General features: G+C 36.1%; 1 protein-coding gene across 2 annotated transcripts; it reads left to right on the top strand.

The window, feature by feature from the left end:
• Window positions 1-372: 372 nt before the first annotated feature.
• LOC145222073 (microtubule-associated serine/threonine-protein kinase 3-like) lies at window positions 373-25,488 on the top strand. Of its 2 annotated transcripts, XM_080088082.1 has the most exons (32): window positions 373-527; window positions 3,950-4,056; window positions 9,535-9,647; window positions 9,927-10,074; window positions 10,492-10,616; window positions 10,826-10,866; window positions 10,928-11,019; window positions 11,089-11,300; window positions 11,400-11,499; window positions 11,784-11,929; window positions 12,480-12,659; window positions 12,847-12,945; window positions 13,031-13,153; window positions 13,548-13,678; window positions 13,746-13,842; window positions 13,913-14,050; window positions 14,295-14,407; window positions 14,476-14,605; window positions 15,205-15,370; window positions 15,435-15,556; window positions 15,966-16,074; window positions 16,292-16,407; window positions 16,472-16,545; window positions 19,784-20,816; window positions 21,128-21,277; window positions 21,668-21,931; window positions 22,138-22,272; window positions 22,422-22,659; window positions 22,996-23,132; window positions 23,214-23,288; window positions 24,072-24,311; window positions 24,691-25,488. In XM_080088082.1, the coding sequence occupies exons 3-32, from the start codon at window positions 9,588-9,590 to the stop codon at window positions 24,727-24,729; spliced, it is 4,833 nt and encodes a 1,610-aa protein (XP_079944208.1). In that variant the 5' UTR covers window positions 373-527; window positions 3,950-4,056; window positions 9,535-9,587; the 3' UTR covers window positions 24,730-25,488. The 2 variants fall into 2 exon arrangements, with proteins under 2 accessions (XP_079944208.1, XP_079944207.1); XM_080088081.1 differs by lacking the exon at window positions 3,950-4,056.
• Window positions 25,489-25,507: the final 19 nt, after the last annotated feature.

The raw sequence follows: 25,507 nt of genomic DNA, 5'->3' as shown, positions 1-25,507 counted from the left end.
TTTTACTTGCTTTGTGCCTGCTAAAATAGGTCTTGCACTCAAACTTATGGGTTGTGCATGCGCACATGCGGGACATGTAGATCCTGCATGCACAAGATCTTGTCGGGAACTGCCATGTTCTGCAGACTGGTATATTGGTTGTCAATTTTGGAAATGACTCAGGGGTATGACAATGACAACATTATTAAGTTTTAATGTTTATTTAGAAAAAAACAACAACAATATTGAAGCCAAATGGGTCAAACTAATAAAAACTAGCTATCATAGCTGTTAAAACGGTGATTCTCAATCTCAACATTTTTTCTGTAGCCCCCTTAACATTTGTTTAGTTTCACAAATTTTGTTTAACATCGTGCAAACTAAAAAGTGCCAAACTTCATTGCCAACAGGTGGTAAAGTTACTTCTGTACTAAAATTGGTTTTGTAAAATCATGTTGATGTAAGATACCTCTGATTGGGAATCGGTTTCAAGGCTTAGTTATAACCAATCAAGAAACTGACACCAAGACATATGAACATTTTATATGGTGAGTAGCGCCAAATTAGATAAACTAACATATTTGTAGACAAACAGGTGGTGTACTTTTTTGTCCTTTGCTATAATCAGGGTTGCCATACCGTCCTTATTTCTAAGATTTGTCCTTATTTTGAAGGGCTATGTCTTAGAAAAGTTCATTGTTCCTATTTCTAAGAAATGTCCTTATTTTTGACTGTAGTCCTTTTTTTGTCTTATTTTCAACAATTACTATAGTCAAATCCCTGCTACAAGTAGAAGTGAACCTAGACCCGGCCTGTTGTAAAATGCACTTAGTATTTTCTACGAACAACCAGTTGCTGGAACAGATGGTTTCTTCTCAAAATATTGCAAATATTATGTCATGGCTCGTATAAATGCAAAGATTTGTTCAAAAACGTTTGTTTCGTTTCGCATAAAAAAATAATTTTTCGGTTGTCCTTATTTTTGGTTTCAAGTCGATGGCAACCCTGGCTATAATGCTAATGGTTAACCGGTTTCGACTTGATTTCGTGTAACATCACTGATTAGCTTTAGCCCTGGCCTGATAACAAATGTATTGGCACTGATACCCAATGCTTACTGTGGCGTTGGTTCCTTTGGATTCGAATCTAACTGCATTTTTGCCGTTTATATCGGGTAATTGGAACCGATATGAATGTGTGCTCTCGCCGTTGGTAAAAATGTAAACACATGCGTTATGTTTTTACATTGACGCCCGGTCATTGTACCAGTGTGATTTGTCGCCGTCAAATTAGTGCACGCTATACACCGCCATAACGCCAAGTCACTAGTCGCTACAACAACGTCATAACGACGGTTGTGCATTGAGGCATAATTACTGATTAGCGCACTTGTTACAGACTGATCACATCATTACGTTTATGCCATTAAACGACTTACTGGCGACTTTTTGCAACGTCTTACCAGCATGTAATTGTTTTCCGACTTTTACAACAAAAAATGTTTAACGGTTATGGCGTTAGGCAGCGATTGGAAGCATGGGATTGTCTGTTAATATCGCAAAAACAGTGAAGGAACCCCAAACATATGACGATTGGGTCAAACATAAGAATGTAGTGAGTAAATGCTGCAAAGTCACGTTTTGTGTTGCAAAATCGCAGGTAGTTATGGGTCCCCTTCCCTGAAGGGGACACATATTGCTTTTGTCCGTATTTTTTTTTCTTTTTTTCTTTTTTCTTTTTTTCTTTTTTTCCGTCTAATGCGAATTTGTTCCCACGTTTTGGTCAACAAAGAATGGTTCAAACTTTTTCAAATTTACACACATTACAGATATTGGTCTAAAGATGGTCCATGTGAATTTTGACCCCCGTTTGATCCCTCGGTTCACCCACAGCCCCCCAAAACGTGAAATTTTTAGCACGGCTATTGTTCCCACGTTTTGGTCAAGAAAGAGTGCTTTAAATTTATTCAAATTAACAGAGATGTTAGTTAATAATCCAAATGTGATCCTGAAGTTTGACCCCCATTGACCCAGCGGTTAACCCACAGGACCCCAAAACGTAAATTTGTTAAAACACCTGTACTGACTAAAGTACAGCATATTGGAGTTTCGTGCTTTGTTGTTTGGTGCAATGTAAGGTTTTTTAAAGAATTTTGTATCTTTTTTTCGGATTCACCCATTTTTCACCCTTTAAACCCCGAAATAATTGGTATTAGTTTTAAGGCAGAAATACATGTGCAGAAATATTTAAAAATTTTAACAATTGTTTAAGCAGGGTATTCGTTTAGTATTTAAAATTTTGCCAGTTACCTTTACAACCCATAATATGTGTACGCTATCAGTCAGATATAAGTCCCTAAGGAGGAATTCACTGGTTTACGATTAAGGCGGCAGAGCGGGAGTGCTCAGCTTGACGTCCGGACAGACGTTTTACGAGACAGTCGTTTGGGTGATTAGAAATCAGCTGTTTTTTGTGCAGCAATGCTGTTGTTTCATTGAGTTATCACGCGTATTTTCAGTTTTGGTGAAGGTTTTACACCTAAGACGTAATTTAAACTCGATAAACGTACTTCGGTTTCGTTTTCTGTCGCATAACCACGGGTCACTAAAGGTCAACTTGTAGGCATTACAACACAGTTAAGAATTTTTTGTCATAACGTATCTTCTTTATTGTTGACAAATCAATTCAAGAATCAGTACTTAAGTCATGTATAATTTCGGTCATGTACTTAAGTCATGTATAATGACAGTGTCAAATTAAAAACAGTGTCAAAAGGTCATTAAACGGCCGTTTTTGCGAAACAAAGTTAAGTGAAAAACCGTTCAGCTTAATTTATACATGACTTAAGTACTGAAGTGAAGATTTTTTGTAATTATATGACAATAATGATGCAAAAAGAATACGGACAAAAACTTTGAAAGTTAAGTTAATGCTTTGTGAAAAAATTTTCCTTAAGAATCTAAAAAGAACCAAAATGTAGGTTTACCGTAAATCCACATAAACACACGTGTGGGGACCCATTCGTTTTTGCTTGCAAAAACAATCATATATGTAGATAAAATTGTGTATAGTATAGTAAATTGGTAAATATCGTATAAAATATATGAAATGGAAGTATATCATAAAGCCACTTTTCTAGTTTAATTGGGGTTTGAAAATTTATCATCCAATGACTTCGTTTGCTAGGGTGCCTGTTTTTGCAATTGTTTTAGGTTAACAAACGTTATATATTTGTACACTTGGGAGTCTTTGTCAGTCCTCTACCACCAGACAAATCAAATTACCACAGCATGCTTACAACATAGCTACTTCTACTGAAGGCAATAAAAATCACTGAATAAAATTATTATAATTGATTTTTAACCTTTATGCTAATTTTTCTGGCTTTGTGGATTTTGGGGCATTTAGTTTAAATGCAGTTGTGCAAAGTTTTTTTTCCCACTGTTTTTTTTTGTTTTGGTTGCTTCTTTTTTACATTATAAATGAAAAATATGTTTTATAATGTATTAAACTGGTCTACTTTAGTTGTTGTTAAGATTAATGATTGCACAAAAATAATGTAAGAATTGGATTCGATATTCTAGATTCAAAACAATTATTCTAGAATACCCAATTATTCTACTTTGAACATCCCAAATTATATGTATCACAGCATTGGAATTTGGAACTATTAGTGGATGTTAGTGGATGCCTTCAACTTGTTTGCACAACAGCATTTTAAAATCACATTTTTAATTGTGAGATATTGATAGGTTGTCTGAATGATATGCATACCTAAACAATGTTTTAGCAAACATTTCAACAATTGCCCTAGTTTTTATGCAAACTGACAACAGCAATTTTTGAAACCTTCAGAATGAAATGTAATTGCTATGTGTAAGTTTTTTTGATCCACATGCTTTTCAATTCGGTGTCTAGTTCTTGTAAACCCGAATGTCATGTAGTAAACTTGTGTTCTTTTATTGCCTAGATATCTTGTGATACTTTGTGATTGGAGAGATGCTGTTTGCAGGATATTCTTGTAGTGCTAATATTGCTTTCCATTAGTTCCACCATTCATGTGAAACTTATTTCCAGGTATGTTAAAATTCATTTTGATTATAACTGTAAGGTTACCATTGTCAACCCTATTCCAAAATATGGTGGTATTTTATAATTTCCAAACTAGGGTAAACTGTTCTGGTATTCTGTTTCGGATACAACTATTCTATTAGTTTATTGAAGCTTAGAATCAATCTAATTGTCTACATTGCAGCTATAAGCATAGTTTTTTTGCTGTTTTGTAAACCAGTCTGACTTACCTTTTCAGATTACAAACACACATTACAGCCATCCCATCACTAAAATATAATGAGATGCTTGTGCGAAACTCGTTAAATGCAGCTGTTTTGTGATGCAGCTGAATTATGTTGTTACAGCGCTTTAATTATGGGCATACTTCCTGAAAAAGACAAATTTTGATTCACTTGTAGTTTGTTTTTGCAAATAGGTTTGTGATATATTGGTAGCCTTGACAATGTAAAAATATCAACAACTGCTATTTCTCCTTCTTGTTGACTAAGATGAAATTAAGTAATTATGGGTTCCCTTCCCTGAAGGGGACACATATTGATTTTACTCGAATTGTTGTTGTTGTTTTTCTTTTTTTTTCTTTTTTTTCTTTTTTTTTTTCTTCTTTTTTTTTTCTTCCCAAAGTTTGTCCGACTCGTTTTTCAATCAAATGTTTGATGGATTTGGCTGAAATTTACACAGATTGTAGATATAGTTATGTAGATGTGCATCCCACTTTGTTTTTGTTGATAACCCCAGTATTTACCCCGCTAGCCCCCTAAAATGGGTATTTTTTCCCGGAAGTTTGTCCGACTCGTTTTTCCATCAAATGTTTGATGGATTTGGCTGAAATTTACACAGATGGTAGATATAGTTATGTAGATGTGCATCCCACTTTGTTTTTGTTGATAACCCCAGTATTTACCCCACTCACCCCCTAAAATGGGTGTTTTTACCCAAAGTTTGTCCGACTCGTTTTTCCATCAAATGTTTGATGGATTTGGCTGAAATTTACACAGATGGTAGATATATTCATGTAGATGTGCATCCCACTTTGTTTTTGTTGATAGCCCCAGTATTTGCCCCGCTAGCCCCCTAAAATGGGTAAGTTTTCAAACAGTGTCAGAATTGGCTGAAATTTGGATTTCTTGTATAGTATGCCATTTATAGGTGTCGATTGTTGTGTTCAACCCTGTAGTCCTAACATTTACCCCACAAGCCCCTAAAGTGTAAAACGTATTTGTATGTTACTGGGCACCAAAAACGAAAGATTTCTTTGGCGCAATAGTGTTACAAGGGCAACCAGTTGTATGTTGCTCGTTGGTGGGTTGCTTGGTGGTCGTTTTTGCGCCATGGCAGTTAGGGGCTTGTCAACAGCCCTATGAAGTCAGAAACATTAACGGTTGTTGCTCAAAACTCCTCTAGTGGTCGAAATTTTAAACATTGGCGGATTGGGCTGAAATTTTGCAGTACTATTGATTGAGTCATTGCGGTTTTTATATATTTTTTAGTTTGTGTGTCGAACCCAATTTGTGTGTCGAACCCAAAAAAACCCAATTAGTTACCCTACTAGCCCCCTAAAATGTGTCAGTTTTTTAAAACGTTAAATAGGACATACTTCAAACAATATCTGGGGTGAATCTAATTTTATAGTTCATATTCTACATAGCATTATTATTTAAGCCCAGTGCCGGTCACTGTGTTTTACCTTACAACACCCGACTTTCTCATGGTTATCTCTTGAATTGCATTATTTTCAACTTTGCATGTGTGGGGACCCATGAGTTTTTGCCTGCAGAAACGACTAAGGTTATAAAAGACGGTGACTAATATGGGACCCAATACAAAATAAGCATATGAAATATATTTATGTTTTAAAATAGGTTATAGTGTAAATGCAACCACAAAATGTGCTAAGCCACCTTTCTAGTTTCTGTGTTGTAACTTGTATGTGATGTTTATTATGGGTCCCCTCCCCTGATGACAGTTTGTTACGGCGTTTGGTCAAGAACAAGTGCATCAAATTTATTCAAATTTGCACAGGTGTTAGTTATTTATCCAAAGTTTAACCCCAAATAAACCAGCGGATCACTCACAGGCCCCCAAAACGTATTTTTGTCAACAGCTGTGTGGTATGTCTAGGATTTTCATGCTGCTTAGAGTATGTCCAGGAGTTTCATGCTTTGTAAAAATCATAAAGAATTTTGTAACTTGAATTCACCCATTTTTCACTCTTCAACAATTTTTGTTTTTAGCTGTATCAGTCCTTTAGGTCAGAAATACAAGCCCTAATGTTCTGAAATTTTAAACAATTGTTTGATGTGGGTTACTCGTTTAGTATTTAAAATTTTGGCTCAAATGGCCAAATGGTTACCTTTACAGCCCATAATATGTGTACACTGAATAGTCAGTCAAATAGAAGTCCAAAGAGAGTAATTCACTGGTTTTCAATTGAGGTAGCTTAATGCAGAGAGGGTGGTCTCTGCTTGATACAGGGAAAGACTTTCTATGAGGCAGTCTTTTCAGTGATTAGAAATCAGCTGTTTTTCGCAGCAATTCTATGAGTTTATCAGGTTTAATGTGCGTTTTCAGTTTTGGCCAAGGATTCACACCATTGAAGTGATTTTAAACTCGACATACAAACTTCTGTATGTGATGGTTGTTGTCAGCTTAGCCGTCGTATGACGAGAGGTCACTAAAGGTCAACTTGTGTTGTAAACATAGTTACACACGATTTTTTGTCACAACATAGCTTCTTTATTGTTGACAAATAAATTCGAGAAACAATACTTAAGTCAAGTATGTGGCACTGTTGGACACAAATGGTATTGTTGTACACTAAGGACTGCATGATGTTGAAAAACGTGTCAAAAGAGAGGTTAGTACAGGCCAATGGTATTCATTTTGCTAAACAATGTAAAGTGAAAAATATATTGTTAAGTAGGCTATACCTTTGTAGCAAATGGCTTCTTAATAGCAGGGCTACTCAAATAGTTTTGTCTAAGGTCCAGATACAAAAGGTAAAACGAGGTCCGGACATTTCTGTCAGTAATGCAAATAAAACATGTCTTAGCCAATTTTGGTTATAACTAGTCAAGGTCCAACATAAACACATTTGTTTAAGCCGAATATATGTCCACAAAACAAAAGCTTGTATTAGGCACTAAACTTTTACACTTTGTGATAATATATTGGCACAACTACATATAAAACATGTTTCATATGCTTTTGCAGGGTCACTTTGTATGGCAATGACTTAATTTAAGTTTATTACGTCACAGATATAATTATGCCCAAACAATTGTCGTTTTTTTAATTGTGCAGTAAAATAATGGACCACTTTTTCGTCAAAGTTGCACAATCCCACCTCACTAAAGATTTTTGAAAGACTTCCATAGCCTTAGCTCTCGTAGTCCCCTGAGAAATCGCTATACATAGCCCAGTTTGAAAACTGCTGCAACATTCTCAATGATTTTTGAATGTAATTAACACTCAATTGATAGTGTATGTAGCCTAGGCAAAAGACCGTCAAGGTCCACATCCAACGCCTCGGAAAAATTAAATGTGTGTTTTAGTGATGGGACGGGTACCCGGTACTTGGTACTCTGTATCGATGGTATCGAATGATTTCAGTGGTATCGATGGTAGCGAAAAGATTTCAGTGGTATCGATACTCGTACTCGGTATCGAAATATTTTGTCTCAGTTTTCGATACCAACATGCGAGTACCGAAGGCCGATTTACACCATAAGAATACAGGCAACTTTATGCCAATATTGGCTTCGGACAGCACAAAATTGGAATAACGTTCCGCCAGTTTGCGTATATCATTTTCTCTATCACAGGGAGATTACATTTTTCGCTATGTGCGTGTGCACACCTGTACCCCGGCCATGGCAGATAAATTAGCCAGTGATATACAACTAAATACAACACTACACTTAAGTACTCAGTACTCGGTATCGAAGGTATATATATGTGGTACTCGGTATCGGTACTTGCTTCAAAACCTGGTATTTTTACAGCTTTTGTAATTAAATGACAATGAAAATATCGGGACAAAACTGTAAGTTTGGCTTAATGTTTTTTAATAGTTTTTCCTTGAGATCTAAAAATAATCGCACCATTGTGATAGTGTAAGTAACTAATTCGCATAAACATGGGTAGACCCATTCGTTTTTGTTTGCAAAAACAATCGTATGTGTCGATTAAATGATATGTATAGTATACTGGTAAACAGGATATAGAATATATAAAATGGAAGTGTTTAGGAAAGCCACCTTTCTAATTTAAATTGTGGCCAAATTTAATAAATCACTCAACATACAACAAGAAACAAACATTAAACGCCACAAATACAGAAAAATGTTTTTTCATGTACCTTCGAATGTATTTGTATGTTTTCAAATAAAATCCTCCATGATTAAGGTAATATCCAATATGCTGGTTTAGTCGTGCTGTCATGCTTAGCTTAACAAGATAATAGTGGTAGGACCAATCATTTTCTGCCATTGTGGGATCTACCAACACATGACGATGTATATCAGCCATTTGGAGTGATTTGTTCTTGGTGTCTTGTTGGGCAAGAATGAACATACAGAAAGATTGACAATTTGACATCATTGAAAAGCAACCAACATTTGGAAGAGTTTTTTTTTTTTATAAAATTAGCCGTTGCATTGAAAAGCAGGACAAGTTGTAGCAATATATACTTGGTTTTGTTGGTGAAAACAATTATAGTTTATTTCTGCACAATAGAAGTGGAGTGCTCTGGAGTTCTAGTCTCAAATTTGTTTTAACCATGTTTGGGTTTTTATTTTTTCAGAACATGCAAATTTGCAAAAGATATTTGTGTATTCACAGCATTCTTTTCCCCGTTTTTTATTTTTTTTGAAGTGAAATGCATAAAAATGTGGACGTCCATTGCGATCTGTGTGAACGGAAAAAATCTGTGATATTAAGTGGGTTGGCCTTCGACAAACTGATTGGAACATGACCTATTTCTCTTCTATTTGAAGCTGAACATCTCATTAGCACAGTTTCAAACATGTTACTTATGTAGTTAAGACTTGCTGGTGTAAACTTACTCCACATAAAAAAATAAGACTAGAACAATAATACTGCAGAAAACATTGTGTTTGTTTTTACTAAATTTTAAATGCACCATAAAAAATGGGTAAATATACAAGAATAAAATAGAAATATATTTGAAATTGTTGTAACCATATGAAGCTCATTGAGCTGTAAATGAAATTATGATTTGTGTAAAAAACAGTTCTTCTTTAATTTTGCCACGATTTTAAAGCAGAAACGCTTTGAAACTGTAATTAGATGCTTATCCAAATTTAGGTCAATGACAAAACTCAAAAGGCGTTTACACAAGTTTTTGAAGCAGTGCTTTAATGTCAATGCAAAACAGTTTGAATTAAAACAAGTCTTACCAGTATAGTATTGCTGGTAGTATTCAAAAATCAAAGTGTTTCCAGGTATTTTTTTCTTCTTTAGACAGTAATGGATTCAACACTGAAGCAAAATTGAAAGCTCAATCAACAGCTACAATGTTTTCTGAGCCCAAAAATATGTTGGAGGAAGTTGCATCCGAACAAAAGACTAAAAAGGTAATCATTTCAAATACTTTGAAAAAAGTGGTTTTGTTTTGGTTTTAGTTGCCACTTTAGGTATGCAAGGAAAAGAGTCATCTTCTTTTCTGTCCTGGGTACTTAAACATGCAATTTTTTCCTTGCTATTAATATTGTCAATGTTTTTTTGAAACAATAAAGAAACAGTCCATAATCTATTTTATAGATATGTAATGTGGCTGTACTTTTTCCATGTTTTAGATCCATGTTTGTACAGTGTTAAAGACTGATTTAAAATGTTATTTTACCTAATTGTAGAATCTGTTGACAATTGGAATGTCAATGCGAAAATCGGGAACCCTCAATGATTTTTCTTCCATACCAAGAGGACTTAAGTTTCAACGTCAAATTTCTGATCAGACTTTGACGAGGAGAGGCAGTTTTGCCAGTCTTTCTGGAGCTATGGGTAAGGTGTCCAAAAAATCTCAGTTAGCAAAATATTATCTGTTCCCATTATTTTTTTTATTAAATTTTGTAAGTCGGTGGTCCGCAGTTCCAGAGACTTTTAGGACATGTAGTCCAACCTGCGGTTTAAAAAAATCAGAGATATGATGCTAATATGGAACATTACAATTGAATCTTGTCACAATCTTTAGTAACTTGACAGGACTACGAATAAAATTAAATATATTTTGACTCCAAAGAAATGTTATCGACATCAATTTTGGTACAATTTAAAGCGCAATCCTGACATAATATTGGGTTTGTGTGTAGCTGTTGACTGGATCCCTGAACTTTCCACCAATTAACTGGTGATTTTGCGATTAAGGCTACAGTACCTGCACTTACATTAATATATTTTATGGGATTTTTTTTCCAACAGGTAAACATCAGACGCATCGTCGTGAGTCTGTGTTTTCAGAAAGTCATTCTGGTGAGACCAGCAACCTTGTTCGGATGAGAAACAAACTAATGGGAAACTCTGATCCCTCACTCAATTCCAGTTTTGTGAGCATTGTGTTTGGAGACTTTTGACAAATTAACACTAATGTTTTTTAACTGGCTGACGTTTTGTATTATATTACATTGTGTTTTATGATAGCACAAAGAAAACTTCGCAAGTGCCAAAGAATTGGGAAAAGCAAAAATAAAAAATTTAGTTCAAAGTAAAATGTGCTGTGTTAAACTACCTAATGTAGTGCTTGATTAATTTACAGAAAGATTTAAACCTTGGAAGACGAAGCAGTGTTACTCCATCGTAAGTATTTGTCATTACAATTTGTTAATAAGGTTTCCATAAAATGTCCAATGTGTTCTAGTCCCAAAGGAAAGTCGAGCAGGGTTGGTTCGATGGCATTATTGTCCCCAACTTTATCAAACAGACCCCTATCTCCAAGTAATTTTGGTGCAGGTATCAAACTTTGTAAACAATATATGTGAGTGTATTTTATTTAAGTCGCTTTTGATTATATGGTTGTAGCTGTTATCAGCCCTGTGGACAGTCCAAGAAATCTTTCTCCAAACAATCAACCAAACCAGTTTTCATTTGCTCCTGCCATTAATCCGATAAAATCAAGATCATTGATGTCAGCTATTGAAAATCGTCGGTGGAGTGTTGCTTCTCTTCCATCTAGTGGGTATGGAACCAACACTCCATCCTCAGTACTCTCTTCTTCTGCATGTTCATCGCAGGTAATTGAGCAACTTCAAATCAAATGCATTTTTACCAATAAACGTTGATTAGACAAAGATAGTGAATTTACAAGTAAGATAACAAAAAAAATATTTTAGGACCGCCTTCATCAGTTACCATCACAACCAACTCCAGACCAGCTAAGATATCTGTCCAGGCATTTCTGCTCAAATGAAAGTATTAATGAAGATGAACCAGGTTTCTTTCTACTCTTTATTTTTTTAATTTAGGTGATGTTTTGCACAGTTAGTGGTGTTCATAGACATTTTTGTATGTAATACAATTTTATGACCTCCCATTTTATTGCCTTTAAACTTGGCAAACGAGTTTAATTAAAATCTATCAATGTTTTCCTGAAGTTTCAATTTATTGATGGTGTTTATTGTCTTACAAGCTTTTTATTTAAATAAAATTACAGCTTCTTGTATTTGGTAGCAAATAGCAAAATTGTCAACAAACAAAGTTAAACATATCCTTATTAGGTCCTCACCGTCCCTTCAGACCAAGATCGCGTAGTTTAAGTCCTGGTCGAATGCCAGTTGCACATGATAATGATGTCGTGATGATGAACAGTGTTTACCGGGAAAGATTTCCAAAAGCTGTAAAACAGATGGAAGACAAACTTAAGGTACAGTAGAGTTGATGTGTTTGGCCTTCTGCTGCCAATATTGGTTTAACCATCTTTTATGAGACATGGCTCCATGCCAGCTTGGCCTTGTTTGTTTTGGAAAAATGAATTACAGCCTTGTTTGTCATCAACATGATTGAATATAACAGTGCACTGGTTTTCACTTGTAGATGTTAAAAAATGTGCTATGTTTAATATAAACACCAGTTGTTAAAACTAAATTGACAGATTTTGCAATGATTTGTGACTAATTAATTTTGTCAATATACCTTGTTTTGTGCTTCTTTTTGAGGCTTGGCACTGAGGGCCTGTAACATGTATCAAATAGGTGTTTAACTTGTGTTGAAAATCCTTGTTTGTGTGGTAAACTACCTACACATTTATTGGTTATACATTGTGGTTCAGTTATTGGCTCTTTATTGACTTTTGGCACTATTAAACAAGTTTCTATATGTTTAATTTTTGTGAAAAGGACATCATACTGCACATTTTGGTAAACATTTGGCATTATTTTTGATAGTGTGCTTAATTATGTTTTTTTTTGCTGCAGAACTTCATAAAGACAGCAAATCCTGGAACATGTACACCTGTTGCTGATGCTACATGGAGTTTTGTGCTCCACCAGGTTGTGGAAATGGCCCGATCATGTCTTTCGATGTCACAAGAAAACAGAATTTCTCCAAGTTTCTTTTTTGAAATGCAAGACAATCTGGATACATTAGTCAGCCAGGTATTTTTTTATTTGTCTGAGTTTTATTTGAATTGAAAAATAGCACCACGATTGTGTTGAAATGGTGACTATTGTTGTTTTTTATTTGCATTTATAATTTTAACTTGTTTAATACATATGCTACCAACCAGGTATTGGGTTGTTTACAAGTCTTTTCATATCAAATAAAACTTTCTCTTCTTTATAGGCACAAGAAACATCTACTAATGGTGGTGGACATGTTACAAAACTGTGCAAGCGGTTTCTTCTAATAATATCAAGACCTGCTCGTTTGCTCGAATGCTTGGTAACAATTTTGTGTTTAAATACATTGTAATGGTGTAGAAAACACCTTGTCAATGCTAATCACCATTTTCCATCAATACATTTAGGAGTTTAAAGCCGAAGATTTCTATCAGCTTTTAGAATCAGCAGAGCATGTTGTTAAAGAATCAAAGGAAGTTATTGGAATGGATATTCCAAAATATATTTTTCAGCAACTTGGTTTAGCACAGGTAAAACCTGTTTTAGAAAAAAAACTAATGTTGTATTTAATGTGCCTCATTAAGAACATGAGTGGTCCTAACATACCATGGGGGCAGTTTGTTTGGTGTTTTTTGCAATTGTGGATGACTATTTACATCCAGCTTCAAATTTAGGTTTTGTTTTTTGTTTTTATAGAAATCATTGTAAAAACCAAAGCTAACAAAAAAATATAGAAGGCACTAAAACTTTAAATGTGATTTAGTGGGGCATATTTAAGCCAAAGTTAGAAACCACTAGTGTTGTCAGAATCGGTAATTCAAGCAAGCTTTGTGGCTTAGCTGTGTTTAATGGCATTGTAAAATGGAGGTTCTTTGTAGACATTGTAAACCTTTCATTTATATTGTATTGTTATTAATTTTACAGGCTGTTAAAGTGTCAAAATCATCCAGCAGTGATTCAGATGAAAATGAACTGCTCGATAAGCAACAACAACAGCAATCTGTTTGTGAGGAAGATTTTTCAACAATTAAACTTATCAGCAATGGTGCATATGGGTAAGGAAATAAACATTAAGTAGGCTGTTGCAAACACTTCATTATTAACCCTAAACATTCTTTTTAGTGCTGTGTACTTGGTCCGTCATAAAGAGACAAGGCAACGTTTTGCTTTGAAAAAGCTAAACAAGCACAATCTTGCACTACGCAATGAAATTCAGCAGGTTCTGTTTTTTTAACAGAGATATTTGTTGTGAGTAATTTTCCCATTGCAATGATTGATTTTGTGTCCAGGTGTTTGCGGAACGAGATATTTTGACATTTATTGAAAACCCATTTGTGGTGACGATGTATTGTTCATTCCAAACCCGTAGCCATTTGTGCATGGTGATGGAGTATGTAGAGGGAGGTGATGTTGCTTCGCTAATTAAGGTACAACCCTCATGCATATTTCATATTACGCATCATTGTAGTTCTCACTTTAACATAAATTGTTCTTAATTATTAAGTAGTCTGTGTCCAATTTTATTTTATCTTTTGACTGAAATTAGGAAATTGTAACTCAACTTCATGTTGGAAATGCAAAAATTCAAGCTTGTGACACTGGCAGCCATATTTTTATCTGACAGAAAAGTACTGGATTTTAACAATGCTTAAGGTTCTTTATTTGTTTTAGAATATTGGTGTTTTGCCTGATGAGGTTGCCCAAATGTATTTTGCGGAAACAGTACTGGCATTGGAGTATTTGCACAACTATGGAGTTGTACATAGAGATTTAAAACCAGATAAGTATGTTTTGCAATGCAAGGTTTAATATTATCATAAAATTGATAAATTAAACCTGGAAACCTTTTCAGTTTACTCATCACATCAATGGGTCATATTAAATTGACTGATTTTGGATTGTCAAAAGTTGGTTTGATGTCTCGAACAACAAATATGTACGAGTCTCATTTAGAACCTCAGCAACACTTTATGGATGGGCAGGTATGAATAATTGTTTTCTTTATGCCTAATGTGGTAGCCCAAGGGCCAGCAAACCCTGACATGTATGTCACAGGTTGTATGTAGAGAATTGTAAATGGCTGTTGGTGATAACTAAGTGCATATTTCGCTTTGTTTTTGTTCAGTTGACCGTAAATTAATGGTTGTTTTTTTACCATAAATTAATGGTTATCTCCCAAAGCAACCCCTTGTTTATGTTATTTATTGTTAAGTGCATTGTGAACTATTACACATTAATAATTTGTTACGTCTCTTGTTACTATTAAAATTAACAAAAAATGCTACAAACATTAAATGCTACAAACAGTCATTAAAATTATGCCAAGTGAAATCCATCCATTTAAGCATAATGTGTAACCTGACACACTGTGTAAGAACCCTGTGGTAGACAGTCTGTATGAGTTACTTGTTGCTAAACCAAAGCAACAGCTGAAGAAGTTTTGATTCAACAATTGAACATTTAGGATCCTCCCAAGAGCTGGGGATGGGTCAATGCTGCAGTGATTTAAACATTCAGAAATCCACACTTCATCGTTATATCAAGTCATGGTCCCTCTTAATTTCAATAAAATTTACTTTAGATTCATGGAACTCCAGAGTACATTGCACCTGAGGTTATACTTGGCATGGGATATGGCCCTCCTGTTGATTGGTGGTCTGCCGGGATTTGCCTCTATGAGTTTCTTGTTGGTTGTGTGCCTTTCTTTGGTGAAACACCAGATGAGTTGTTCACACAAGCTGTTAATGGTAATGAAAAAAAACATTCCTTTGAAATGAATGAATACTGGAGATGTAATTTTGTATGCTTTAGATGAAAATGAGATTGAGTGGCCTGATGGTGATCATTGTGTTTCACAAGAAGCTGTCGATATTGTCACTTTATTGTTAGACCGAGACCCACAAGTTCGACTGGGAAGTCGTGGTGCACTCGAGGTAATACACATAAAAACCAAGTTCGTTTAAAACAGTGGTTAGTGGTTCCCAACCTTTATGAACAAATTCCTTACTTACTGATTCAAAACACTCAAAGACTTATAGTAGATAAACCATACAAAGATCATTTAAAATTGGATATTTTAACTTCTCAGAGCTTGAGTGCGTATTTACAAACCACATCTAATAATTAAAGTATATTCTTCCCCTTAAGTTATAAAATTCTTCCCCTGTTGGGAACTAATGGTTTATAATATTAAACCTTGCCTGTTCAATTTTTTTTTATGAATCTATGTTTCTTGAGAACAAAAATACGGACCTCGTTTCTCCTGTAGCTCACTTTAGTGTTCCAAAATTATTGCTTAACATCTCTTGGCACGGTATACACGTTTGCTATTGTGTATTCAAGGTTAAGCAACACAAGTATTTTGAATCAATGGATTGGGCGAATTTGTTAAGACAGAAGGCTCAATTTATTCCCCAACTTGACAATGAAGAAGACACAAGCTACTTTGATAGTAAGTGCATAAAATTGTTTCCCAATTAGAGTGTCGGTGTAAGTTCTTGCTGTGTTTTTCCAAACTACATTTTCATGCACAAACATGCTATACTGCTGTAATTTGGACAGAAACAACTTACTGTTCCTTGGCAAAACTGTAACCTTATTAGTACAGATTAAAATTTTTGCACTTGCAAACACGTCTTATTTTTTACGGAACACATATCTTTATACAGCTCGCAGTGACCGTTACAGTCACGAAAATTCCACGTTTTCTGCATCCGAATTGGAAGATTTTGCCGATGAACCAAACTTGCCAAACTTTTCGTCAAATACCAAGAGATTTTCACAGGTATGCTCATACGTAATTTATTTGTTATCCACCTTTCATGTTTTTTCACTTTTCTGCATTTTAGACTTTCCAAACACCTCGCAAAAATAGCGCCCCAGATAGTGCTCCCAAAGCCAAAATACGACTTCAAACTAGAATGTAAGTATGTGTGATGGAATTAGGAACATAAAAAGAAAAACAAATTGTGTAATTTGATTTATAGCAGCTTACATAAGTTGAAACCACAGAAGGTTGCGTAACTGCAAAATTCAAGATGTAAGGGGTGGCCCTATATATTGGCAGTTAAAAATACGCGCATAAATGGTTTATTATGGGTCCCCTTCCCTGAAGGGGACACATATTGTTTTTGTCCGTATTTTTTTTCTGTCTAATGCTGGTTTGTAACGCTAGTTTGGTAAAGAAAGAGTGCTTCAAATTTAGACATATGTTAGTTATTATGGGTCCCCTTCCCTGAAGGGGACACATATTGTTTTTGTCCGTATTTTTTTTTTCTTTTTTTCTTCTAACGCTGGCTTGTGAGACGCGTTTGGTCAAGAAAGAGTGCTCCAAATTTATTCAAATTTACAGAGATGTTAGTTAATAATCCAAATTTGATCCTCCTGAAGTTTGACCCCGATTGACCCAGCGGTTCACCCACAGGCCCCCAAAACGTAAAATTTTTGAAACGGTTGTACTGACTAAAGTACAGCATCTTGGAGTTTCTTGCTTTGTTGCTTGGTGCAATGTAAAGTTTTTTAAAGAATTTTGTATCTTTTTTTCGGATTCACCCATTTTTTACCCTTTAAACCCAGAAATAATCGGTTTTAGTTTTAAGGTAGAAATACATGCCCTATGGTGCAGAAATATTTGAAAAAGTTAACAATTATTTAAGCAGGGTATTCGTTTAGTATTTAAAATTTTGCCAGTTACCTTTACAACCCATAATATGTGTACGCTATCAGTCACGATTAAGGCAGCAGAGCGGGAGTGCTCAGCTTGACGTCTGGACAGAGGTTTTACGAGACAGTCGTTTGGGTGATTAGAAATCAGCTGTTTTTTTTGTGCAGCAATGCTGTGTCGTTTTATTGAGTTATCACGCGCATTTTCAGTATTGGCGCAGGTTTTACACCTAAGACGTAATTCGAACTCGATAAACGTACTTCGGTTTCGTTTATATCAGGCAAAACATCGTTGATGAACATAAATATGAAATTTAATAAACTTAACTTTTTCGAACGCCGCGATAAATGGTCTTTAAATTCTCGTTGTCAGCTTCGCCGTCTCATAACCACGGGTCACTAAAGGTCAACTTGTAGGCATTACAACACCGTTACGAATTTTTCGTCATAACGTATCTTCTATATTTTTGACAAATCAATTCAAGTCAAGAATCAGTACTTAAGTCATGTATAAATTAGTCTAAACAGTATTGTTGAACACTATGGACGGCATGCTATTAAAAACAGTGTCAAAAGGTCATTAAACGGTCATTTTTGCGAAACAAAGTTAAGTGAAAAACAAGTTGTTATGTATACCTTTGTAGCAAACGACTTTTTTTTGTATAGTGTCTAATACAACAGTTAAGGCTTTCTAGGAAAATTTGTGTTTAACAACTGAACTTGAACCACAATATCAAGGTCAAAGCAAGAGATTAAATTGAATGTATTTTCCCCGTTCTTTTTTCACCGATTTTTTTGTAATTATATGACAATAATGATGCTAAAAGAATACGGAAAAGAACTTTTAAAGTTAAGTTTATGCTTTGTGAAAAATTTGTCCTTAAGAATCTAAAAAGAACCAAAATGTAGGTTTACCGTAAATCCGCATAAACACGCGTGTGGGGACCCATTCGTTTTTGCTTGCAAAAACAATCATGTATGTAGATAAAATTGTGTATAGTGTAGTAAATTGGTAAATATCGTATAGAATATATAAAATGGAAGTATATCAGAAAGCCACTTTTCTAGTTAATCCAAACTTGATCCTCCAGAAGTTTGACCCCGAATTACCCAGCGGTTCACCCACAGCCCCCCGAAACGTAAAATTTTTAACGCTGGTTTTTATTGCTCGTGTGGTAAAGAAAGAGTGCTTCAAATTTGGACAAATGTTAGTTATTAATCTGAACTTGATCCTCTAGAAGTTTGACCCCGAAGACCCAGCGGTTCACCCACAGGCCCCTGAAACTTAAATGTGTCTAACGCTCGTTTGGTCAAGAAAGACACTGTAGGCAGAAGTCCCAAGAGAGTAACTCACTGGTTTACGATAGCAGGAGGGCTCAGCTTGACGTCGGACAGATGTTTTACGAGACGTCGTTTCGGTGATTAGAAATCAGCTGTTTTTGCACAGCAATGCTATTTCGTTTGATTAAGTTATCACTCACATTTTCAGTTTTGCAAATGTTTCACACCTATGACGTGATTTAAACCTGATAAGCGTGCTTCGGTTTCGTATATGTCAAGCAAAACTTTGTTGATCAACATAAAGATGAAAAATGAAACTTGACTTTTTTGCAAGATAAATGTTTTTAAATGATCGTTGTCAGGTTGGCCGCCGTATGTCCACGGCTTAAAGTCAACTAGTAGGTTTTACTAAAACAGTTCAGAACTTTCTTTCGTCATAACTCATAACGTAGCGTTTTTATACAATCAATTTAAGAATCAGTACTCAAGGCATGTACAAATTAGGCTAAATGGTATTGTTGAACACTAAGGACGGCGTGCTATTGAAAACGATGTCAAAAGGTCAAACAGTCGTTTGGCGTGTGCACCCTGAGAGGTTACTACAAGTCAATGGTACTCGTTTTGCGAAACAAAGTTAAATGAAAAACAATTTGTTATGTATACACTTGTAGCAAATTGCTTTTTAATTTAAAGTGTCAGTAACACAACTGTTACAGCTTTCTAGAAAAAGTTGTGTTTAAAACCCGACCTTGGACGATAATATCTGGGTTAAAGCAAGAGATTAAATTAAAGTATTTGTTACGTTTTTTTAATGTTTTTGTAATTATATGACAATAATAGTGCAAATAGAATACGAACAATTTTTTTTATTGTTGGGTTAATGCTTTCTAAAAATTTGTCCTTAAAAATCTAAAAATCACCGCAACATTTGTTTACCGGAAATCCACACAAACACGCGTGTGCGGACCCATAAGTTTTTGTTTACAAAAACAATCATATGTGTAGATTAAATGATGTGTATAGTAAATTGGTAAATATCGTATAGAATATATAAAATGAAAGTATATCAGAAAGCCACTCTTCTAGTTGATTTCTAATCCACATTTAATTAAATAAAGGTTTGTTTTGCTAAACACAACACCTTGTAAAGTCGAGAAAACAGATTCGTCAATATAATTCAGAAAACGAGCCGTTACAATTAAATCTATGTCTTTCAGGCCACCTTCGTCGCCATACGAATCATCCACAGACGGAGATTTGTCGCCAACTATACTTAAACGTCAAACTAATAACTCCGGATCTGTGAGTGAAATTGAAACTCCTGCACAAATGGACACAGAAGATGATGCAAGTGTCACATCTCGTGCGAACGACGAAGATCCAAGTAAAAAAGATCTGGATGATCGACCTATCAGCATCACCGTAGATCCCATGTCTACTGAGAGTTCGCTGGCTGAGTTTGATTCGTCAAAACATCAGAGTTCTGACAGTTCTCTAGCAAGTGGCAGTGAGCACGCCAGCCCCCTGCTTACCACAACGAAATCAGACGACAAGTCCTATTTCACTTCGACGCCCAATTTGATATTAACTCCCAGCATGAAGCACAACATGCATCATCGCAAGATTGTAGCAAGTTTGTCGGACAGCACATCGCCACTTGCCAGAAAGCAAAACTGTTCATACGAGCTATCGAGATCGAAATCGCCCGAGATGGGAAGTTTGCAGAATATCAAAAAGTCGCGCAGTATGTCAGCCGACGGATCGATCATGCAATGTGTCAATCGAAGTTCGGATCTTGAAGACAGCCAAACTCCTCTCATGAGCAAAAGCCCTGCTACCAACTATGAATATATGCCACATGCTGAACAGCAAGCGAGCAGTTTACGGACCCGAGCTCAGTCGACATCTGACGAAAAAATCCCCTTTGATCAATCTCCGATTCCACATAAAAATCCCCACCATTCTCACCATCCCCATCAGCTGCGAAGCAAACAGCGATATCGTTGTTTATCGTCATCTGGTTCCCATAATTCCTCTCTCACTCATTTGACCCCGATCAGCAGTTCGAGTTACGGTTCAAACACGAGCACACCGGTTGCCCTCGACAGAATGCTCGACCCGTCCATAGTCACGCCAGTGTGCAAAACGCGATCCCATTTGAGTCCAACAAGCAGCATCAGCAGCGAAACGAACAGCCCAGAGTTATCGGGGATCAGTCAATCCAGTGGTGGAAGTCAGAGCATGGTTTACGTAAGATTACGTGTTTAGTTCACATTAGGGTTGCCTAACCTTTTTGCTATTACCGAATCCTATCAAGGGCCTGTTTTACTAACGGCTGCTACTGTACACACTTTGCCAAATAAATAGTTTGGCAGCTGGACACGCAACTTCAATAGTTTGGTGAACTTTTCTTTCTTTTTAACACACTCGAAATTGTTTTGCGTACAGTCGTTGAAAAAAAAAACTATTAAATATATTCCACTGTCTGGAGGAATTTTTTTTGAAGGTATTATTTTGAAGCTCTTCTTTTCTTTAGTTCTCCTTTTACATTTGTTTGACAGGCAGGAGAGCCGAGTATTGAGGAGGTTTTACATCGACGTCTTGCGCATGTTGGTGCTGGTGGTCGCTCCCGAAACTTAAGCGGTGAAATGAGAAGATCGCGTTCTTTGAAGAAAACTATGATAAAGTCTTCCAGTGCTTCATCACTGCAGGTAAGTTAATCACGTCAGTGTTAGATGTTTTCCACTAAACTGTTACGACATAACTTTACGGGCTCGTGTAACTTTTTTGGTGTTTTGACACAGTTCTCTGTACTCCATAAGGCACTAAACATCCATTTTAAAGGCTTGGTTTAGTGATGCACTGAATCGACTGAATTGGATTTCTAAATTTTTAGAAACTGAATTTTGGACAGTTTTGCATTGAACCGGTTTAGTCACGCAAAATCGTACGTTACACTAGTGACATAATCTCATAAGTTTTGCTTTTAGGCAAACCCTAGCTACAACAGGATAGTTGTGCTGCATTATTGTCTTTAATCTTGCTTTGGCTTACGATTATAATGGTTGTCTCACTTATTTTTTCAAATCGGTATATTTCAGTTAATGATCCCAAACTTTGACGAAAGCCTTCCCCCTTCGCCCCTCGCAAGCCCCAGGTCAGTTCACCCATCTCACCCATCAGTTTTCTCCAACCCAAGCTCTCGTGACTCGTCACCCGGAAGATCATTCTCCCCCATTCCTGGTTCACCACGACCAGTGATAGTTGTTCATCGGACGTGTCGTGGTTTCGGGTTTAAGATGCAAGCTATCCCTGTATTTCTCGGAACTTCTGGCAATTCATACGCTCTACATCATATTGTCACTGTAAGTACATTCGCGAAGGTACCCCGTTTTGTGTGGAAAATTGTTTCCAAGTTTACCCCAAAACAAGTTTTGTAAAAGATAGTTGTCGCAAAAAAACGTAAACTTTGTCTTAAGCTTCATGAGAATGCAAATATGCTTTGCTGTGGTGTTGATTTTAACTATAACAAAGATAAACAAATAAACAAAACAATCATATTTGTTTGTAGTCGGTGGATGAAGATGGACCTTCATATTCTGCCGGTTTACGAGTTGGTGATTTGATAACTCACATAAACAATGAAGTTGTGCAAGGACTTGTACACACTGATGTTTTACAAAAACTCTACAAGTCAACAAATAAGGTGATTTGAAACAAAACGGTCTTGATTTTACAACTAGTGGTTTTGCCTTTGTTGGTTGAAGAATTCAGGAAAGTAGAAAAAATTATGCAACGAATCCAGTACACTTTCCTTATTAGTTATTACGTACAAATAACGTGGGTTTTCTGCAGATAACGATTCAAGCTGTTCCTTTGGAATCGACGTCAATACAAATAGGAAAGCGCAAGAATAAATCTCGGGGTAAACTTGTCAAACCGAAGAAGAAGAAAGTGATGAGTCATTCTCGTAGCAGCTCGTTGGCAGGGAAACCGTTCCCGTCGTCAGTTTCAACTTCCACATCGTCACCACTTCACCATTACAAAAACAAGCGGAAAAACTCGCTTATGCGGCGATACAGCAAAAATACAGGTAGGTTTCATGTATAGGTTTGCAAGATTTCAAAACGTATTCAACACTTCTTGGTTTTGGATATATTTGTTAACAACATACAATGTTTGACTTTTTATGATTTTGACTGTTAAATTGGTGTTTGTGATTGGGTTATCTGTCTTCAACCCTATCAGACGTGAGTCTTCTCATTTGTCAAACTAGTAAATTTTCGTTAATGGGAGCTTTTTATGTTGTGTGCAAAACTATTTATAATTTTGGGTAAAATTTGGGTAAACCATAACGGTCTATCCAACCTGACAGCATGCTTGCTAAATTAGCACTGTTACATTTTAAGTTATTTTTCACATTGATCAGGTGATGTTCGTGGTCACTCCCCCTTGCTCACATCAACAGTAACTCAAAACCTGCCGAAACACACTGCCAGTAAAAGTTTACCCGCTGCAGAAACTCCCGAGCAAGAAGTACAGACGATAGCAACTACAGAAACTGATGTAAGAATTCTGAGTTAAAATTGATTAGTTGAAACTTACAATAAGTGAATTACCTGACCTTTACCTTCAACTTCCTTCCAGGTTGTAACTTCGATTCCAGCGACAAGTTTTAGCTCATCAGCTCAATCTTCAGCTCACAGGCCAATGTCCTTGCAGGTATATGGTTTGTTTTATCGCTTATACGCGATGTTCAGGAGATTTTAGGAGCGTTTGGCTTTACTCCAAAAATTGCGATGTGCCATATTCACAGTTTTGAGGCTAAGAAAATAGACCACAATGCACCAATGCCTCTGTTTGACAAGGCCTACTAATCTATAACCTACTAATCCAGCGGTTTCCACATGGGGTATCGATTTGAGCATTACCGCCAGGTGCCTGAAATCCCACGTTATTTAATGTCGGATCGTGCGTCAGCATATGTGTACATTTACACGGAATGTATGCGAGTCCCCTGTGCCAAGAAATTCATTTTTTTTCACCCAAAGTAACAAAACTGCCGATTGTATACGCACAGTTTTGCGAATCTTTTTGGTGTCTGTGACATAACAACTTGGAGGGTATGCAAGATAATCCTGCCAAACTAGGTGAAATTAATCCAACGTACTGTTTTTTTATGCTTTGACAGTATGTATAACTAACTTTTCTTTGTTAACTTATTCTCCATTTTGCTGAGATAAACATTTGGTTTTACAAATATTCTTTGCATGTTAGTGCTCGGGAAAATCGAAAAAAATACCGCAAAAAAATAAATGAGTGGAAAATGGCGGGTAAATTCTTTAAAACCAACCACTTGGCCGACCAGTTCAGTGCGTCTGACCAATGTACAAAAACAAAAATAGAACTTCATCGGCATCCGTTCTAGAGATCGCCCCGAGTTCGAACTCCGTGAAAAAAAGCTAATTGATTCGTTTGCAATTTATGTTTTTGCAATTTATGTAGTGTTTGTCGCACAAGTTTACACACAACATGCGTTCTGCCCGTCGGAAGTCAGCCGGTCACATTCCCCTTTCCCCACTCGCCCGTGTTCCGTCAACTTCATCAAGTTTGCTTCTCGATGTTTCTGCCACTCAAGGTTCTGAACAAATCGCTCTTGACTCCCCCGACCCATCTGTATGCAGTGATGTCGTCACTGTTTCGCCCCCAACTGCGTCCAAGTTGATCAGCATGATTAAGATTAAGGTTGGTTGTATGATCATGGCTGATTAGTTTAATCGCCCATTTCTAAAAAACGTCTCAGATAGAGTATCACGATTCCTATTCGTGGTTCAAAATATACTTATTTTTAAACTTTGTGTCATTTTGACTGTTGTTCATCGAATCCTGTTTTGCTTTTACCCTCAACCAATTTAGCTACCAAGTTAGTACCAGATGCGTAATAATAGTAATAATATATTATCTATATTACTATCTCTGAACAAAACAAAATTGTAAAGATCGTAGGTTGGTTTGTGATATTTAGTCTGTTTTACTAGAATGACAACTAAGGGGAAAAATACGAAAGCTGGTTTAAATCTAACAGTTTTAATGAAATGACTTATCACATCTTTTTTTGTTTTAGGGCAAGCAGAAAACAAAATCGAAGCAGCTTAAGAAGTAAGAATTAAAAGTGCCAGACCTGTAAAAATATTCACCAGTTCTCATATCGTTACATGTTCCCACCAGCCATTTCAAGCATTTGTTCTCTCTTTAACGTTCGTTTCTCGTGGCAACTGTATTTCTTTGCACACTGTTGGGATTTTCGCGTGTCTGAAAAGTATTTTTTGTAAAAAGTCTCGCAAAGTATATTCTGTTTCGCGTTCCGCGTCTTACTCTATCGTGATCATTAACCCGTCCGCATATGATTGTGTGTATGTATATCTGCGTTTGTAAACTTTTGTTGGTTACACAAAGACAACATGTGGGTCAACATTTGTGGTTATGCTGAATTTGCGATCCAGTTATAGTTAAATCTCTTGATTTGTTATTTGCCACTGACTTTCATGCTGGCAGTTTTCCCGTGAAACTTGCATTCAGTTTTCTATTTCTTGGTACTCGTCGAAGTGTTACTTGCATGCATTGTCTTTGCCGTATTGTTTTTTGAAAAACGCCTGTTCTTTTATTTTGACGAACACACCGAGTTGTTTCTCTGTTTTTGTCGCAATGCACTCACCAGTATCCGAAGACTTTCCCGAAAGTCTGTGGGTAAGTTCTATATCCTATACCAGTTTGTTTAACATTTCGGACTTGCCATACAGTGTTATTGAGGTCAAAAAGTACCACTAAAAATGCGTATGTGTGTCAGCTAACAAACCATAATGCCGAATCAATGTGACGGTAATTTTTTGTTTAATAAAAAAGCTTTCTGACAAGTTACAAACGCAGTGTTTCTCACTATA

Source organism: Phallusia mammillata, chromosome 4 (genome assembly GCF_965637545.1).
Source record: "Phallusia mammillata chromosome 4, kaPhaMamm4.hap1.1, whole genome shotgun sequence".
In the NCBI taxonomy this organism is placed as follows: domain Eukaryota; kingdom Metazoa; phylum Chordata; class Ascidiacea; order Phlebobranchia; family Ascidiidae; genus Phallusia; species Phallusia mammillata.
The sequence above is the reverse complement of the archived record's forward strand: the minus strand, read 5'-3'. Positions and strand labels throughout refer to the sequence as shown.